The sequence below is a fragment of the Octodon degus genome, unplaced genomic scaffold, assembly GCF_000260255.1.
Source record: "Octodon degus isolate 3935 unplaced genomic scaffold, OctDeg1.0 scaffold00221, whole genome shotgun sequence".
In the NCBI taxonomy this organism is placed as follows: domain Eukaryota; kingdom Metazoa; phylum Chordata; class Mammalia; order Rodentia; family Octodontidae; genus Octodon; species Octodon degus.
Window position 1 is genome coordinate 398,443 of NW_004524797.1, and position 20,105 is coordinate 418,547.

General features: G+C 43.8%; 2 protein-coding genes across 4 annotated transcripts in view; one reads left to right on the forward strand and one right to left on the reverse strand.

The window, feature by feature from the left end:
- The window catches only part of Tmod1 (tropomodulin 1), an 80,221-nt gene extending 68,032 nt beyond the window's left edge, over nucleotides 1-12,189 (forward strand). The window contains exons 9-10 of the mRNA XM_004645213.2: nucleotides 2,701-2,845; nucleotides 10,645-12,189. Of these exons, the coding sequence (XP_004645270.1) occupies nucleotides 2,701-2,845; nucleotides 10,645-10,709 (210 nt within the window). The 3' untranslated portion in view covers nucleotides 10,710-12,189. The remainder of the gene's footprint in view (nucleotides 1-2,700; nucleotides 2,846-10,644) is intronic.
- The window catches only part of Tstd2 (thiosulfate sulfurtransferase like domain containing 2), a 28,477-nt gene continuing 19,451 nt past the window's right edge, over nucleotides 11,080-20,105 (reverse strand). For 2 of the 3 annotated variants that reach the window (XM_023705451.1, XM_004645214.2), the window contains exons 7-10: nucleotides 17,124-17,242; nucleotides 16,505-16,663; nucleotides 15,790-15,928; nucleotides 11,080-13,514 (exon numbers count right to left, since the gene is read on the reverse strand). In XM_023705451.1, the coding sequence (XP_023561219.1) occupies nucleotides 13,216-13,514; nucleotides 15,790-15,928; nucleotides 16,505-16,663; nucleotides 17,124-17,242 (716 nt within the window). In that variant the 3' untranslated portion in view covers nucleotides 11,080-13,215. The remainder of the gene's footprint in view (nucleotides 13,515-15,789; nucleotides 15,929-16,504; nucleotides 16,664-17,123; nucleotides 17,243-20,105) is intronic. The other variant, XM_023705452.1, reaches the window with a different exon arrangement.

Below are 20,105 nucleotides of genomic sequence, written 5' to 3' on the forward strand. Positions count from 1 at the left end.
ATGAGCTACAGACCCATTTTATTACTTATGTATTTATTTATTTAGGACAGGGTGTACAGTGTGTACGGGGTCTCACTGTGTAGATTGTAGTGATCATCCTGTTTACAGCCTCCCAAGTGCTGGGATTACAGGCGCACACCATCACACCCAGTCTCAATCACTGTCTCAGCAAGCCCCAGGGGCAGGGATTTTTTTTTTTTTTTATTTTGAGGCAGGGTCTTCCTGTGTTGTTCAGGCTGGGCTTAAACTTTCAATTCTTTTGTTTCACCCTGTAAGGATGCTGGTATTACAGGCATGCACCACCTTCCTGGACTCTTTACTTCTTTTGTTTAATTTATTCTTATTTTATTCTTTTCAACAGTATTGTATGTGGAATTAGTCATTCTTAGATTGCTTATTCCTACCATATAAAAATACAATGATTCTTCTATTTTGTTCTCATATCTTACAATCTTGCTGAACATATTTGTTAGCACTATTCTTCTGTGAGTGCGTAATCCTTAAGATTCTCTAGATATAATATCCTTTCATGGGGCTGGGGACGTAATTCAGCAGCACAGCCTGACAAGCACGAGGCCCTGTGTTTGATTTCCAGTACAGGAAAAAAAAAATCTACCAATGCTTACGTTTTCTACACCATATATGCCTGTTTTTCTTTTGTTTTCTTGCTTAGTTGTCTTGGCTAGCACTTCCAGAACAATGTTGGGGAAACCAAACATCTTGCCTCGTTTTTAATCCTGAAATATTTCAGTCTGCAGCCATTAAGTATAATGCTAAGTTTCTATGTCTTTTAAAAATTTTTTTAAATTATTTATTTATTATTTATTTATTTATTTATTTGGTACAGGGTCTCGCTACACAGCTCAGACTCATAGCCATCCTCCTGTCTCAGCCTCCCCGGCACTGGGATTACAGGCAGGTGCCACCATGCCCAGTTTCGTGGCCAGCACGGTGGGTTCTGGGGCCAGCATGGCATGTGGTATAGGGGATGCAACCCAGGTCCTTGTGCTTGCCAGGCAGGTGCTTAGACTACTGAGCTATCTCCCCATTGCCAGTTTCTAAGTCTTTTAAAACCTGTTTATGTTTATTTTTAAATTATTTTATTACACATGGTAATAGAAAGTCCAAATAATAAGATAAAGAAACAAAACTCCAAATTCTACCATCCCCAGTACACTTTGTAGGCATCATATATATGTAAAGTACAAATAATAAAAACATAACTTGTTTGGTAAACAAGATTTTTTCTCTTTCGATATTGTGTTATCACCATCTTTCCGTATGCAACCAAGGATTTATACCATAATTTTACAGCCACCCATATTCTACTGTAAGACTGAATGATCATAATTCCCTCTTGATTGTTTATTTCCCTTTCCCTCCAACTATTATAAACAGGACTGTGAAAAACACCCTCATCAGATCCTTCTCAATACTGTGTATTGTTAGGTCTTCCTGCAGTTGTTTGTTTTGCTTGGGTTTTGTTTTGTTTTGTTTTGTTTTGTTTTGTTTTGTTTTGTTTTGTTTTCAGAACCGGGGATTGAACTCAGGCCCTTGCGCTTGCCAGGGAAGCGCTTATTCCACTGAGCCATCTCCCCGGCCCCCGGTTGATTGGTTTTTGTCAGAAAAATCACTATAGATTTTGGGTAGAGAACCAATACTATCAGAATGAGACTTTAGGGGCCAGAGATATAGCTCAGTGGTCTTAAGCACCTGCCTAGGCAAACTTAGGCAGGACCACTGTTCGATCCCTGGTACCACATGCCACACCAGATCTAAGCCAACCAAAAAAAGAAAAAAAGAATGAGACTTTAGAAAGTGAATTCTAGGGCTGGGGAGATAGTTTGGTGAACTAAGCGGCTGCCTGGCAAGTGCAAGGACCTGTGCTCGATTTCCAGTACCAGATGCTGTGCCAACCCCAAAATCCCAGGCGCATCATGGTGGTACACGCCTGTAATCCCAGTGCCAGGGAGGCTGAGACAGGAAGATCACTATGAGTCCTAGCTGCCTAGTGAGACCCTGTACCAAATAAACAAAAGGTTAAAAAAAAAAATTTAAAAAAGAAAGTGAATTCTAGCATTCGTAACTTACACTGTAGTCTTGGGCAAATCTTATTCCTTCTCTAGGCTTCAAATTCTTCGGCCTTAGATTGAAGAGCTTTATCTACATTCTTGTTTTTTTTTTTTTTTTTTTTTTTTTTTGGCTGAACTGGGGATTGAACTCAGGCCCTTGCACTTGCCAGGCAGGTGCTTATTCTACTGAGCCATCTCCCCGGCCCTAAATTCCTGGTTTTCAAAGAACGCTACATATTGGAGTCAATTGAGATTTTTCAAAACACAGTTAGCAGAGTCCTCCCAGCCCTATCCTGATTCAGTTAGTCTAGGACATATAACCTGGACAGGAGGCTTCTGAAAATCTACTTGGGAGCAGGTGGTCTGCAGGTGCCCCTTGCCTAAGCATTCTTCGAGGAGGAGCTGCATCTCAGCCACCTCCTCAGAGCCTGTTGTGGGTAGACTGGGCTTGAGCTCCAGCTTCGCTCCTGGCTGGGGGTGCTTCTCTGCACTCCCTTCCCCTCGCTCCTGGAGAAGTGTCTAAAATGCCCCCTGAGTCAGGATCTCTGCCTGCAAAGGCAGTTTTAGCATGGTATACATGGAATGTGTGAAGACTATCATGGTTTTTGTTTTTCTTTTGGGACTAAAGAGCCAGCCCCTGGGCAACAAAGTAGAGATGGAGATCGTGAGCATGCTGGAGAAAAACACAACGCTTCTCAAATTTGGCTACCACTTTACCCAGCAGGGCCCCCGACTGCGAGCATCCAATGCCATGATGAGCAACAACGACCTTGGTGAGTGGACATCTGCTTTCTGCCGGCATGCCTACCTGGCTTCCTCTCCACCTGCTCTGGGCGTGACAGGGAAAATCCTTGACTGCTGTCTAAGAGTCTCCCCGAGTGAACTCCTGATCCAGTCTTCCTAGTTTCTGCATTTATGCCTTAGCTCCTCCCCTGACTTCAGTAAGTAGGGCCACTGGTCCTCTCAGCAGCACAGGCTGGACCCAGAGAACACAAAGAGCGCCAGCCAGGGGAAGCGAAACCTGGCAGAGCTCCGCCCACCTTGAGTCTTTCCTCCTCTGGATTACCTTCTCTGGGCTCCTCGTCTGCTCAGATAAGTATCTGGCTGTCACCGTGAGTTCTAATACTACTACCAACCAAAACTGCTTTCAAAACCCTGGGCCTAGCAGACTTCACATTGTTTTTAAGGAAAGTGGGAATAACAATTATTATTATTATTATTATTTTTTTTTTTTTTTTGCGGAACTGGGGATTGAACTCAGATCCTTGCGTTTGCCAGTCAAGCACTTATCCTACTGAGCCATCTCCCCGGCGGACTAACAATTTCGTAGTAAAATAAAAGCAGACTCTGCTCATTCAATGTTTTTTTTTTTTTTAGTTTATTTTTTGTTTTTTTAAATTTATGTATTTGGTACAGGGTCTCACTCATGGTGATCCCCTGATTTCAGCCTCCCCAATGTGTCACCATGCGTGGTCTAGGTGGCTGGCTCAGCGTGCCCAAGGGCAGGCTAGCATGTGATACCAGAGATCAAACCCTGGTCCCTGCACTTGCCTAAGCAGGCACTTAGTCCACTGAGCTATCTCATCAGCCTTGTTTTTCTAAAAAGAAAAGAAAATGTCAAGTCTTTCTTGAGGAGGAGACTACATCAAGGAGATACACAAGTCAATGGAATGACATTCCAATCCCTTCCAGAATCCTTTCCAATCCCTTCCAGGGAATGTGATTCCCTCCCTTCCAGATACCTGTTATTTTCATGCTCTGTGAAGTTATTTATTATATATGTTCCTGCTGGCTCTCAAAAAGAGCTTGAAATGGTGCACAATCAAGGGAGTATGATTGATAAGGCTACAGAAAAATAAGATAAAAAATACAAGCAATAGGCAATAAGATAAAAAATACAAGCAATAGGCCTGTAGTATTTACATGATTGACTAGTATATTTAGGTTTCCTTAGTTTCCTAAAATCGCATCAGGAACAAGACAAACCTGGTTACATTATTCTTAGTACAGAAAAGAAGGAAGCATGACTTAAAAAGAAAAGCTTTCTTCTTGATTAAATTACAAAATAAGTATGTTTTAAAGGACAACATCATTAGTGCATCTTTCTTCAGATTCACACCTACTCCACCACGGCCCTTTCTAGTTTTCAGTCCTCAATAAAATGCAAACAACTTGAGCCCGCTTCACAGTGCAGGTGTGCTGCACCCTGGTGAGTATCCGAGTTAGGGTCAGTGCTCGGGAGGATAGAGTTAAGGGTGTGGTGTATGCACACAGGGCTGGTACTCGCAGAGCCTGTGCGCACAGAGAGCCACTGTGCCCACATGCGCTCACACTCACACACCTGCTATAGGCGGAGTTACTCCTACAAACCTCTGTCAAAGGGCTCTGTGGCACAGGGTGTTGTCGAGGGAGGCGCTTGCTTTTGGGCCTATCAGAGCCCAGGAGCATTCATTCATTGCTCACTCCACAGGCCAATTTTTTCCCCTAAAGCCTCAGGTCTGGAAAAGCTCATTAAAAATAATGTTTCTGGCATTTTGGTTTATCTAAGGTATCTTTTTTATGTATTTGGTACAGAGTCTCACTATGCAGCTCGGACTTATAGTGATCCTCCTGTTTTCAGCCTAACACTGGGATTACAGGCATGCACCACCACACCCAGTCCTACTTGCTGGCTCAGCAGGCCTGGGGGAAGAGGCAGGCACAGCAAGTGGTTCTGGGGAATCGAATCCCAGTCCCTGTGCTTGCCTAAGCAGGCTCTTAGTCCCCTGAACTATCTCACCAGCCCTTGAGGTATCTTTAGTTGAAATAAAATAAGAACAAACACAAATAACTAAAAATATAATTACTGCCGTCATATCACAGAGGCGATAGCTAACCAGAATCGATCATTCAAGAGGCCAGCCATGAAAATGCTGCAGACCCGGTACTAATCTCAGGTTTTATTCTCACAGCATAACTTCACACCCCCTCTCCCAAATATAAATTAAACTTCTTTCATGCCCTGTGGGGCCTATCTCTGGGCTAACCCAATTGTGTCTTTCCTGGCATGATGGTCTTTATTTTCCCTGAGGACTAAGGTTCCAGATGACTAGATGTCAGGGCTGTTGAATGGATACCACAATCATCTAGGGGCTGCACAAAAGGGTCTCTGAGGAGATTCTTGGTCCTGAAAATGGGATTTCAAGACTCGGGCTTGACTTTCATCACAAGGTCTCTCAGAGGCCACTTTGGTGCCTAGGATGCCAGAGTCAAAGAAAACTGGGGTTCAGCCTCTAATTCCCTTCTCAAGAAACTAAAGCCTGGGGTGGGCTGCAAGGATAGACGGAAGCTATGGCTCAATCAGGTCACATCGGTTGTTAGAGAAAATATTTTCTGAGCAACTTTGGTGTGCCTAGGACTATGCCAGGTGACACAGAGGTAGCAGAAAGGCCAATTCTCTGACTCAAGAAGCTTTACAACCTTATAGGGGAAAAAAAAAACTCAAAGGCATGCCTAAAAATTCAAGAATGCCTACACACTGTCCAAACAGTGAGGAAATGATTTACGAGGCCAGAGCCAGTTAGGCAAAGCACCCTGGTGGGTGGGGCTCTACCCAGCCTTGAAGGAAAAGATAGGTTAGGTTGACAAAAATCAAGAGGAGCCCCTTCAGGGCCTCTAGGAAGCTCAAGGTATAAAAGCAAAGTGGCTAGACCCACTCTACCAGATGGCAGCGAGAGGAAGATCAAAAGGGCTGGAAGAATTGTTAAAAGGGGTTCAACATGGAAGAAAAACTGGGAGTTCATAAAGCAGGAAGGGAAGCACACTGAAGCAGAGGGAACCGCATGAGCAAATATGGGTGTTTACAGGAATGTGGCTAGGTAACTAAAGGTGAGGCTGGACTTCAAAGCTTTACACCAAGCTCAGGACCTCAGCAATGAAAGCAGGTGGGAAGTGGAAACCATGGCAGTTTCCTGGACAGGAATCCAGGTGATAAAACAGACCTCTGGGTTACCTCAGAGACCTATGTCAACTGTTCCCTTAGTGTTTCCCGCTGAGGGAAGGAGAGCAGAATCTCAGTGACCACAGGCCACACTCACATGCTAATTGCAGATGTACAGTTTCTAGATTTAAAAGCAGACTTGTGTCTTCCTGCTAATTTTCGTAAGAGAAACACTTCAGATTCTGACAGTGGATTGGCTTCCTCTTGAGACCTGTGTCTCTAACATTGTATCTCTCTCTGCTCTCATCGCTGTGGAAAAGCAGACAGGCTTGTTTTCCAACCGATCACCGTTATCATAAAGGCTTTCTGCTCTCACCCCTGAGGACTGTGGTTCAGGCAGGGAGCACAGACCAGGAAGGGACGAATCTCACTGTATCCTCCCTGGGCCCTGCCTTGGCTCAGGGCCCCAGGCAAGGGCCACTGTGGGGCTTTGGGCTTTGCTTGCCTGGGACCCTTCCTGACTGGTTCACCTCCACTCTTTCCACCCAGAGAGCTCTGAGCTCTCTGCAGATAGCAAGCGCCCCATGTCTGAGTACAGGACGATGTGCTGTGGGTGTCAGGGAGGAGCCGAGCCTGTAGCTCCCATCGACATTTTCCCACACAGTGCCTCAGATGACTGCTATCTGCACACTATTTATAGCAAAGACCAGGCAAGTGTCACTTGCTGGTCGTTTAAACTTGCCACCAGAGCCTTCTCCATTTAAAATGTGAATTACAGCCTTCAAGTTAAGATGGGGAGGGGGAAATCACAGGGGTGTGGAGACCGAATAGCACATTTAAAAGCAGAGAACAGCCCTTCCCAAGAAGGTTGCTCTTTTACTGTATTGTCCTAAAAGACCTTTCTATTTTATGTTTTTATTTTATGGAAAAAAAGGTAAAGCAAAAGTTCACAACAAAATCATGGAAGAATAACACTAGTTAATATAGGCCACACTGTTATCTGTAAAGTACTCAGAGTACGAGATACAGGCATTAAAATTTTCTCCAACTGATACTAGCACAAATCTTCCTTTTCAATAAACTGAGACACAAATAGCATAACCGCCTTGCATTTTTCCCCCTTTCCCTTCCATCATTTCCCCTTCCCCCATCCTAGTTCATTTTTCCTTTTGAACAATATCACATCCCATTTCACATTATCTATTGTACATTTAGACCTTATTGACTCTTTCAGTTTCTTATACCAGGGAGGTAATCTAATGCTTAACATGTGAATCTGATTTATTTCACTTAAGAGTATGGTCTCTAATTGCATCCAGTTACCTATGAAAGGGTCAAATTTATCCTTAAGACCTAGCAGGCACCTCAAGCATTAATTGTATTATAAATTGACAATATATACTTATATGCATTTGTATACTGATGTGATGATTTATGAATACAATGTGGAATAATTAAATCAAGCCAGTTAACATATCCTTCATTACCATTTTGGTGGTAAGAACATTTGAAATTTACATTCTTAGTAACTTTGAGTATAAAATCCACCATGCTAAGCAGGTCTCAGAAACAGCACCGATTCCTGCTGTGTGAGGCCTCATGTTCCTGCCCCTTCCCCCCATCCCTCCCCTGCCCACCAGCCCATCACCACCACTTACTTGACTGTGAGTGCCACTGTTTTACAGTCCACGTGTATGCTGGCACATGTGGTTTTAGGCTCTCTGTGCCTGGCTTGTGTGTTCTAGCTCCACCCATTGTGGCTCATAGTAGAATTTCCACTTTCAAGGCCAAACAGCACTGTGTATACATCCCACATCTCCTTTTCCTATTCTTGTTGATGGACACTAAGTTGTGTATCTTAGCCACTGGGAATAGCACCAATGAACACGGGAGTGCAGGCTTAGCTTTGACACACCTGGCAAACATCCCTAGGATAGGAAGGTGACAGGTGAGCTGAACTGTTAAAGAATAAAAGAGTAGAGGAAATCCTTATTTGCCAGCAGATGGATTTGGGATCCATCAGAAGGTTGGATCCCAAATTGTTTCTTCATTTCTCCCAAACCATCTCAGGAAAGGTGCAGCTTTCCCCATATCCACTCAAGCCAGATCTCTGCACTGTCTCTGGACACTGCCCCACCCCTGCTAGCCAGTTGCCTTGCCAAACCAATGCCTGTCTCAGGGGAGCGCATCACACTCACCAGGCTTTCCACAACTTCCCCAGGCCTCCAGGTCCTGCAAGGTGAGGGCCTTGCAGTGGCAGGACCCAAAGCCTGTCCCGCCACTCCCCTCTCAGAAGCCTTGCTGGGCTCCTGTCTCTCAGGCTCAACTCTTCCGCATGGCTCCCACATCCCTCAAGTCACATGACAGCACATCAGGCGCTGTTCTGCACACCTGCCGTCTTACAAATGTATGTCATCCTCCCCACCACTGCATGCTGTCAGGATCATCTTATAGTAAGGACACAGCTCCGCAGAAGTAGAAAGCTGCCCCATTGTCTGGGGGCAGAACTTGGGATTTGAACTGACAGTCTGGCTGCAGAGTACCTCATTAAGAGTGGGTCCTGGTCCCATCCAGAGACCCTCACTTGATAAGCCCTGCCAGACTGGTTTTATGACATCCAGACTAGTGCTGCCCACTCCAGGTACCCCAAGTACCCCCAAGGAACCCAGGAACAAGTTATCTTTAGAAGGCCACCATTCTTGTCTCCCTACTTTCCCATCCTCTACCCTTTTATTCTTTAACAGTTCAGCTCACTTGTCACCTTCCAATCCTGGGGAGATCTGATGTCATTCATGTGCCTTTCACACCTCCCAGGGATCTGCCAGGGTACTTGTGGTAGTTTATCAAGATTACTGTCTGTATGTGTTACGGTGTATCTTTCTGAACCTGTATTTGGCAAATATGGATACTCAGAAAATGCTACTGAATTATATAGATGAACAGAAAGTGCTTCATGAAGACGTGATTGTCAGTTCAACTGGCCAGAAGAGGTGGGGAACTCGGAGGGAGGTGGGTATAGGCAACTCGCACCCTTCTAGTTCTGACGATCACCAAGTTTCTGGCTGTTTAGATGATACACAAGTTTACTTTAAAAAGAAACAGGCAGACTTGCTGCACTGGCTTTGAGCAAGAAACCTACCATTTACCTTTCCTTAATCATTTGAAAACTGGGAATGTCGCCAAGTACATTCCATAAGTGCTGGAGGGGCTCCAGTGAGGTAGAGCGGGAGGAGCAGGACTTGCCTGACAGCCATGTTTGCACGGTACGCATGCGCTGAACTCACGGAAGCTCTCTGCAGGCAAGTCTTCCTGCAATCTAGGTTTTGCTCTCCTATGTCTGCTCCCAAGCTGTCACACTCTGACTGCCTGCAGGAATGAAGCTGCCCATCCTGATTTGCGCTTGTTATTCTTTTGACCCAGGGGAAGTGTGATGAGTAGGCCTCAGGCTCGGCCTGACAGCTGGAGCCTGGGCGCCTCTGAGAACTCCCCCGAAGCTCCCAGCTTGGCTCAGCAGGCACACTTGTGGTGCTGCTTGTATTCTTAGGAGTCAGGTATGAGCTGCTTTGGTGCTTGCTGCAGCTTCTGGGCACCAACTGTTAGCTTCAGCCCCCATCAGCAATAGCTTCCAGTCTGCCACACATGCAGGCCCCTCGACAGTACTACTTGTCTCTACAGATTTTCTTGACCTTTCTCATGTGGTTGATCTAACTTGCTAGTTGGCCTTCATTTGGCAACACTGTACTTCAATACCTTTCCTTGTTACAACAAAGGAACCCCTTTGGCCCTCAACGTGGTATTTACTTTTTTTCTCCCCTCCCTTTCTGAGACAAGGTCTCACTCTGCAGTTCAGGCTGGCCTTGAACTATGCAGCCCAAGCTGGTCTCAAACTCACAATACTCCTGCCTCAGCCTCCTGAGGGCTGGGATTACAGGCGTGAACCACCACAATCAGTATTTGATAGTCTTTCTTTAAGCTAAGTCTCTAGCTTACAATCTCATGTGTAGTATTTTTTTTCTTTCTCTTTTTTTGACTAGAGCTAGGAATGCAAGCCAGGGCCTCACACATGCTAGGTAAGTTCTCTACTACTAAAATACATTCCTAGCTCAGTACTTTTCTCTTTATAGCATTTAACTGTCATTTAAATAGTGAGCATCGGCTCTATAGCACCTGTGAAAATGTCACCGTTAAACAAAAGATACAGCCGTTATGGGTAATCTTCAGTGGAAACTGCTGCTTACGTAGGCAGGAGGCAGGCCTGGAACTCCCAGAGAGCAAGGGGAAATAATTTTACCAGGTTAAGACTAGCCTTGCTAAGAAGACCAACTGAAGTTAACTCTTAGAACTGAGTCTTTAACTGCAAGGCCTCTATAGGTAAAGGGAAAATGGTCAAGCAGGGTGGAGTGTGTGTGGTTAGACATCTACAAGAGCTTCGTGGGTGCACCTACACTGCCTAAGACCCGCGACACGCGACAGTAAACAAGGAACAACGGTGTGCATTCTCACACATAACTGTCCTTGGAAAACAACAGACTTCTGGCTTTGCTCACGGAAAAATGAGCAAGAGGCTTCACATGCTTTCTGGAGCCCAGTGCTAAGAGGTGGTTCTGCTGAACAGGTACAGCTGGCTGATGTCTCATCTCCATTCTTTTCCAGTGAGGAAGAGGAGGCTTGCTGACTTGACGGGGCCCATCATTCCCAAATGCCGCAGCGGTGTCTAGGGTGTGGAGGCAAAAACCACACCTTTGAACTGGACATGTTTTACTGACAATCTGCGCTCTGCAGTGGAGACCAGAAGGCAAAATGCTGGCACAAATCTTTTGTGGTTCAGTTCTTATGCACTAAGGTTTTAGGTTAAATAGTGGTTGTAGTTGAAAATTTTATAAAATATGGGTAATGTGAAGTTTTTCTTTAGTCACAAAGTCCAGTATGGTTATTATTTAAAAACAAGCCCTCAAGCTGGCAGATCTTCCTGCAGATGATGTGATAGTGGCAGTGACTTAACCCCAGAGCCAACTGGTGGCCTTGCTGTGTAGTGTTTCAAGTAATTTATAACACAACATGGTGCAAATAAACAGCACACTCTTTGACTAATTTTGGAAGTATTACAAAACACTTTATTACACATTTGATCTTATTTAGCAAAAAAGAACAAGTAATCACTCTTTACTTACCCTTCTTCAAATTTTAAGAACTTCAAGATTAAAGTTGCCAAATTGGTTAATGGATCAAAATGCAATTTTACCCCCAAGAAAGACAAACAGACTGACGTCACAGACTCTGCCAGAAATAATAATTTAAAAAAAGATTGCTTTTACTGCATATGGGAAAAATGGTAGAAAAAAGCAACAATAAAATTTCAAGATTCAAAAATCACCCTAGACAATGTATTTCTCCATGTTCTTTATGAACATCTGTGAGGTACTTACAAGTGAACACTGGAGTCAGAATAGTTCCCTTAAACCTAGGGCCAAATTCTTGCTGCTCAGTGGGGACATGGCTCCAGTGAGGCCACACTGCCAGGGCATTTCCAGTCCACTGTGGCTACGGTATTTGGCATGGCTAAGCATATAGACTTCAACAACCTGTCTCATCACTTACTAAACAAGTCAATGCTGATCTTAGGCCCACAAAGGAAGTGCCAGAAAGATAGTAATGGAGAAAATCTAGGCATTAAAAAATTAGGAAATCCAGGTGAAATTACCTGAAGATTATTTTTAAAATGTAATTTTGGTATTCCTACTGGATCCCTTTTTCCCACCATACACATCATTTGGGAGTCAGCAAAAGTGTTAAGCCACATTGCCCTTGTGCCTTTTAATACACCACTGTGCCAGTTTAACTATTAATACTTTTGTTTGTTGCTCTGGGGAGTTAGTTCCATTAGGGATCCAGCAGATCGTATGATAACAGACAAGGCCAAAGAGTGGATGAGCACAGATTCTGAGGCTTCTGATAAAAAAGGCAGTCTTGCACGCTGAACTCGAATGATGTAGACAGTACAGGGTAACTACAGCTGGAGCCCGGGGCCTTACCGCTACGAAGAATGTCTACTAAGGCTGCAAATAGGCCCAGAAGTGGCACTACACTGTAGGGTGGCCATTCCCACTTGGCTTCTCCTTGAAACACAATTGCAGCTGCATTCTGCATCACTGGAAACTGCGATATAACATTAAATCTGTTGGACTGTGTGGCTGTGTATGTTTCTTGGGTCCTGTGTAACAGAAACATGTTACCACATGCTGGCCAGAAGACTGGATGGCCACCATGGCAGTGCTGAATGACCTCACTAGGGAAGTGTCTTGTGTCCCAGGTGCTGATCAAAAAAAAAATTGATGCTGAAATGCCAGTGCCATGTAGCTTATCTGAATGTCTCAGAGATAACACATAAAAACTAAGATAAAGCATACACTGGGAAAGCAGGGCTATTGGAAGAAAATGTCTCACAGAAACAATAAAAAATAAGATGGATTTTAAGGTTGTCTCCATCAGATGAACTATGGGTCTAGACCCAGCGTTGGCAAACTTCTTTGTTAAGAAACAGATTAAAAATATTTTAGACTTTGTGGGTCGTATGTTCTTTGTTGCAAGTACTCAGTTGTTTCATAGATCACAGGTAAAGAAATGGGTGAGGCTTTCCCAAGAAATTTGAAAGAGGCAGGAAGAGAGTCAAACACCAGTTTACAGGCCCTGTCAAGGGTCAGAGGAACATAGCAGATGACCTAAGTGACTTGGGGTAGGAGTTTACACCCCCAGCCAGAGCTTTTACATTTTTGCCACCAGGATGGATAGGTCTAAAAAACAAAATGAGGGGCCGGGGAGCTGGCTCAGTAGAATAAGCGCTTGCCTGGCAAGCTCAAGGGTCTGAGTTTAATCCCTGGTTCCACCAAAGAAAATAAAAATAAAAATAAAAAAATTATAAAACAAAATGACTACCAACACCCCTACCACATGGCAGAAAACAGGTACGACATAGTCACCAGTCTCAAGGTTCTACCCCTGAACACCTTTGGGATCCTGCACAGCCTGCCTGTCTTCTCACGCTCCACCATCTTCAACTTCTCCCCTCCCAGTGACGCACAGGTGGCCAACATGATGACCAGTGTTCCATGATGGTATGGACAAGCACTAAAGCTCTCAATTTCTCTGTTTCTTTGACCTTGACATTTTCCTGTGCATAGCTGCTCCAAATCTTTATGAAGGATTGGGGAATCCTGACTGTGCCTCTCATACAAGCACAGGTCCATCTTCGCCAACGGTGGGCCGCGGCTCTAGATTTATAGGGAGTTGTGAATGCGGCAAAGGTTCTCTTGGGATGCGTGGCCGCCGAGCTGTGCACTCACATTCCTCCTTAAAGCTATCCTGGGTAGGGGCTGAAGCCTGCTTGACTCCTTTGTTTTGACATGTGACACAACAGGCTGTGCATCCCTGTCCCTCACAGGCAGGGCAGGTCAAAATGAGCTGGCGACACTGGGGAGTAGAGCAGAGTTTATACTGGTCCCACTGGGCTCCACAGTAGGAACATGCTAGGGAAGAAAGAAAAAAGCCCTTGTTAAAACACACACACACACACACACACACAAAAGATAGACAGACATGTATTTCTCCTGTTCCTGAATGTAACTCTCCACTCAGCAAAACCTCATTCATTCTGTTGGCCCTGGGAAAGTTTCTACCTAGTCTTTTTGTCTACTAACAGAAAAAGCTGGCACTTGCTTTTGTCTAGGGGAGAAGCAATTTGCTTCTAAAAATTCTTTTTCTTTTTTTTTGTTTTTGGTACCAAGGATCTAACTCAGAACCTTGTACTTGCCAGGCAGGCACTTATGCCACTGAGCTATCTCCCTGGCCCAAGAAATTATCTTTCTGAATCTAGTATTCATTGACCCATTTTTCTTTTTCCCATCCAGAAAATAGGTATTAATGCTTCTCTGTTCCATTAGCTACCTCCAAACTGGCCAATGTCTTGTTCAATGGTCTCTTCCACTAGATCATCCCCGTTTTCAGTAAGGACAACATACCTCAATACGAGATGGCCCCACACTTATGTGCAACTTCTGCAGTGCACACGCCTCTCTCCTGGGCCTACGTCTCTAGCTACGGCCAGGACACCTAACCACCCAAGGCACATGATCTTCCTTCTTAGCCTGCTGCTTCCTGTCACTGCTAAGAACATCAGCCTTTCTCAGGTCTCCTCACCTTACTTATATAAGGCACCTTTGGGCCTTTTCTCCCCTTCACACTCACATGCAGGCATTCATCAGAGCCTACCAGTATTTCCTGTATAGCCTCTCCAACTCACTCTTTATACTTTACAATTTCTACTACACCTAGCTTCAAAAGAGGTCAGAAATAGTTTTCAATAAGAGATGAATATATGGCCACTACGATGAGTTAAAAAATAAACTGGAGACAAGACAATCAAACTCAAAATCTTATACCTGTGAGATAATTCTACCTCAGTCTCTATTCACGAGAGTTCTAGAAACTACAGCGGTCACTAAGGTCAGGGCAACAGTCCCTGTTCTACCTCATTGCTTCTATCCATCTTTCACTGTCTATTGGTGCCCAATTCACCCCACTGTACCAGTGTGAGCTCCACACTGCAACCAAAACAGACTGCCTGTGCTGGCCACCCACCCCTTAATCACTCCTGGGTTCAGCTCTCACCTTGGCATGTCCCACCCACCATTAAAAGTAAATGCATGTTGCATGTGTCCACAGACCACCTAAAGCAGGAATTCTTTTTATTTTCTGCCATGGATTTACCCAAAGACTATGGACTCTTGGAAAAATTATTTTAAATGCACAGGATACATTACAAAGAAAATAAACTGTATAGTATGAAATATAAATATCAAAATGTTTTCCAAAACCTGTGATATAAGGACTGGTCAGATTGCTTAGTGGACTAAAGCACCTGCTTAGGCAGGCACAGGGACCAGGTTTCGATCCCTGGCATACTGTGCCGGCCCCGCCCCTGGGGCAAGCTGAGATTGCGACTGAGACTGGATGTAGTGGCTGAGCCTTAATCCCAGCGCTTGGGAGGCTGAAAACAGGAAGATCACTGAATGCAATTTGTGAAGTGAGAGCCTATAGACCCTGTACTAAACTAGTAAGTCTTAGTGATGAACCTAGTAATTATTTCCTGAGAGGCAATGATGAATATAAATGCTGTTTTGAGATATAACTGTAACATGATGTCAAAGTACTGTGAATTATGTGAGTTTTTAAAATTTTTTTAATTTTTATTTTTTGTGGAACCGGGGATTGAACTCAGGGCCTTGCGCTTGCCACAGAAGCGCTTAATCCACTGAGCCATCTCCCTGGCCCTATGTGAGTTTTTTTAAAAACACAAGTCCCAGGTATATCTAACAAAACAGGTTTGCTGACTGTATTCATAATTGAAGGTAATGCTATTTTCATGAGGAGTTACTGCAAACAAAAATTTTTCTATCCAAATTCACAGAACCCCTGAATATATATATACTGACCCCAGATTAGGGTGAGTATATACAGGTAGGCAGGTGGGGAAAGTGAGCTTATGCACTTTAAAGAACTTGCATGGTAGTAGTACTCAGACCATCCAGGAGCCCAGCATAGACCCCCTGATGCCTTGTCCAGGGATCTGTCTGCTCCACGGCTCCTGATGCCAACTGCTGCAAAAGCACTGAAACGAACTCATTTCCCTGTTTTTCCTCCCCAGGCAGTCAGCATGGCCTTCCCTCCCCATGCAGTATTTTTACAATGGTAAATGGATGGTGTGTGGGTTTCAGTGGGGGATCCAGCCCTGTTCTGACCTACCTGATACCACATCATTGTTGTAGGACAAGGCATAACGCTCATCAAAAACAAATAACTTCCCCTTGTAAAATCCATCAGGAAATTCTTCCAAGTACTTGTGGATACCACCCTTGAGCTGGAACACTTCCTTACACACTCCCTGGGTGTGGAAAAACAAGAGGAAATCTGAAGAAACACAAGCAAGCTACAAGCTCCAGAGTGCCAACAGCATTTCCTGACTGTGCTATCAGCCAGGGGCTTCTGGCTCCCCCTGCAGGACGCAGGGAGATCAAACAAGAAGAAACTAACAGGTCAGACCTCGCCTACTGGGGGGAGGGGATGGGTGATGACAGCAGTCAGGGCCTTCACACTCTTAAGATCCTGGAAGCTGAACTATTTTTGCTACCCCCTAAATATAGGAAGACATCTGCCGGGACATGTGATGTTACTGAATCTGTTCTTCTCAGGATCCAGCAAAAGGATTAGGAGAAAGGAGATGTTGAACTAAGCTTTCTCTTTTGTATTTGATGAGTCTCTAAGACTGTTAAATGCTTTTCACATCTTGAGATTTAAGAACCGCAGATTTTAGCTCTGCTGAGACCATACAAGGTAAAACAAATCCTTGGGCTAGCTGGGGGTGAAGAACGGGACAAGGAAGGAGCAGAAAGCTTCACCCCAGCTACTCGTGGATCATTCTTTACCTCTGTAACTGCAGAGCCTACAGGTGGTAGCTCACCTTGGCTTTGAGGTAGGCTGAACCGCGTTCACAACGGATGCCCCCAGTGCAGTACATCAGCACTCTCTTTTCTCTGAAAAGCTCTACATTTTTGTCAACGTAGCTAGGGAAGTAACTGAATTTCCTGATGTCTGGAGCTAAGCACCCCTGAAACCGTCCCTATAATACAGGAATGGCAAGAAGAAAAATATTAGAAACAAAATTCTGTGTCAAACAATTCCCACTTTAGCAAAGAATTATTTACCAGCTGTCATTCTCATCCCATACTCTGACCTTTAAACTAAGATCTGAAACTAGAAACAAGGCTTACAGGCCATAGGTCACCTTCCTATAAAGTCCACAGGGGAACTGCAGAGGCTACCCAGGGCCAACTTTACAAGATCATCCACATGTCAAGGGTAGGCTCATAGGAGTCAAAAAGTCTTATGTGCCAACATTATTTAATTCATATTTTCTTAGCTCTTCTCACAGACTTTGAGTTCAAGGGCTTACGTTTTCTTTGAAGCTACTAGTAATGGAAAGAGATGCACACACCAAGAGTTGTCATTGGGAAATCAGTCACATTGTGGGAAGGGGAAGACCCACCCTTTTACCAAACTCAATTCTGGTTCTTACTTACTATTTTGCTTTCATAGAAGTTTCTGCAATCCAGCAGGATAGTATCACTTTGTTCTTGACTTGCCTGAGATAACAGCTTTTCTACTTCTTTATGAAATTCACCTGGGGATAAATGGATTCCTAAAATAAAAGCAAAAACGTATGCTAAAACAAAATAAGTAGGGGCCAGAGAGATGGCTCAGTAGAATAAACACTTGCCTGGCAAGCACAAGGGCCTGAGTTCAATCCCCAGTTCAGCCAAAAATAAATAAATAAATAAATAAAAAATAGCCAGCTATGGTGATGCACGTCTGTAATCCCAGCACAAGGATCATTGAGTATGAGGCCAGCCTGGGCTACAAAGTGAGCTCAAGGCCAGCCTGAACTGCACAGCAAGAACTTGTGCCAAAAAGATGAAAATAAAAATAAAAAATAAACAAAACCTAATCCAAATTGGCCTAATCTGAGGATGTGTCAGCTTCCTTTTCATCTAAACCTCTTGTAGTGATTACAACTGTCTCCTAGTAACAGCATTTGATGATGAGGAAAAAACTTAATTCTAGGTATCCTCACTCTCCCTCCTAGGATGAGAACTACAGAGGTCTGGTAGATCAGAAATAATTTTTTAGTTTTTGTACCCTCATACTTGACCGAACCCCAGCAATAAAAACCAGACAACTGGGATCTACTTAGGTTTACTGGCCCATCTTATGCTATGGCTAGCGAGCCAGGAAATGGCTTAGCTACTGTCATTGTACACAAAGGCACTTTGGCACGTATGCACTTGACTATAGGCTTTAAATATTCTATACCAAGGTAAGCCCAAGTTCCAGGTTAAGTGCCTTGGCCTAGGAAAGCTGAGAACACAAAGTTGGGATTTTTTTTTTTAAATGCACAAAGGCTAAGAAGAGTGCAGAAGAGTGAGTCTCCCATGAAGAAATGTATATGTCTGTAGGTATGAATAAAAGAGAAAAGAGTAAAGAGGGCTGATGGCAGGAATGACAAATGAGAAAAGGCGGGAGAGAAAAGGCTAGAAAAGCTACAAGATGGGACTAAAGGTAAACATTAGCTAAGAACCTCAGTGGGGTAGAACCCTTTGCTTTTTTTTTTTTTTTTTTTTTTTTGAGACAGGGTCTCTCTATGCAATTCAGGCTGGCCTTGAGCTCACTTTGTAACCCAGGCTGGCCTAGAACTTGTAATGATATTCCTGCCTCAGCCTCCTGAGTGCTGGGATTACAGGTCTGCACCACCACTCCTGGCTTCCCTTTGCTGCTTGACAGTTCAGGATAGAAATATTTCTCTACCTTTGGGGCTCCAGGGCATCTCAGTAGATTGTAAGGAACTTGGAAGAATTTGACACAAGGATTTTACCACAGTGGGGGACTGTGACACTGAATTTCCTCAGTGTTCTATCACACTGAGGTTCTTATCTCCTCATGCATGAGTCTCTTTTTCCCAGATACTTGTATCTTCCTATTTCCCTATGACTTACTTCATAGTCTTCTTTTAAATCTGTACAAAAAATGAGTACCTTAAGAGTCAGGGAGTCCTTTCTATTTCCTGATGAAAGCACTACCTATGAGACAGTCTGGAAGCAGGGATAAGGGGGCTGGAAAAAGGGGGAAAAGGAATCAATCAAGTCTGAATGAGCAAGACTCTGGTCCTGACCTGTCTAACACAGCCATGGTCACCTGTGGCTAACAAGCACTGGAAGTATGGTTTGAGATATGTTACAGTAAAGGTTACAAAATAGATATTAAGCACTTACCATGAAGAAAGAAAACTACTTCAATAATTTTTATTTTGATAGCATATTGAAATGATGGTATTTGGGTACAATACACTAAGTAAAGCACATTACTTGAATTGAGCTTTTTACTTTTTATATGTGGCTATAAGAACATGTAAAATTGTATTAAGTGGTTCATATTTTTCTATTAATAATATTCTAAACCTAACTACCATTAAAGGAATATCCCAACGAATGCTATTAGCATTATCTAGATTATGAGAAACTCTACAAAACACACAGTTCCTTCAAAAACTAAACTACAGGAGGGAAAAAAAAGATGGAAGTGAGTCTATACACACTTAAAAGTGTGACTAATGAGTCACAAAGAACAGGTCTCATATGAATCCTAATGGAAACTTAAAAAATTAGGACACAACTGGGATTAACTGAGTAAATATTTGATATTAAGAAATTAAGGCCTGGGCTGGCCAGATAGCTCAGCAGATTAAAGTGCCTGCTTAGGCAGACACAGGGATAGGGTTTGATCCAGTGTGCCATGCCGCCCCCCCCCCCCAGGGTGCACTGAGATGATGACTGAGACTGGATATGGTGGCGCATGCCTGTAATCCCAGTGCTTGGGAGGCTGAAAACAGGAGAATCACTATGACTCCCATCTGAGTAATGAGACCCTATAGACACTGTACTAAAAAAAAAAAAAAAAAAAAAAAATTAAGGCTAAAATGTTTGAGGTTTGATAAGTTTTATAGTTTACAGTCTTAAAAATATTAATCATTTAGCAATACCCACTAAAGTGTTTGTTAGTGAGATGACATAGCACTGGGATTCTGTTCAAAATGATCCAGGATAGGAGACTGGGACAGGACACAAATTAGAGTTGGCCAAGAATCAGTAACCACTAAGGCTGCGTGAAAGTTCATTGTACTATTTCCTCTACTCTTTTTTTTTCTTCGATACAGGGTCTCACTATTCAGTTCAGACTCATAGTGATCCTCCGTCTCAGCCTCCCCAGCACTGGGATTCCAGGTGTACACCACCACACCCAGTTTCCTTTTTAGAACTGGAGAAATTTTCATAGTAAAAAGTAAACAGAGGGGCTGGAGAGATGGCTCAGTGGTCTAAAGCACCTACTTGGAACAAGCTTAGCGAAGCATCAGGGACGGCAGTTCGATCCCCCAGCACCACATGCCAGCCAGCCCCGCCCCCTGGTGGGCTGAGCTGGCCACACACACACACCACATTCTCTCTCTCTCT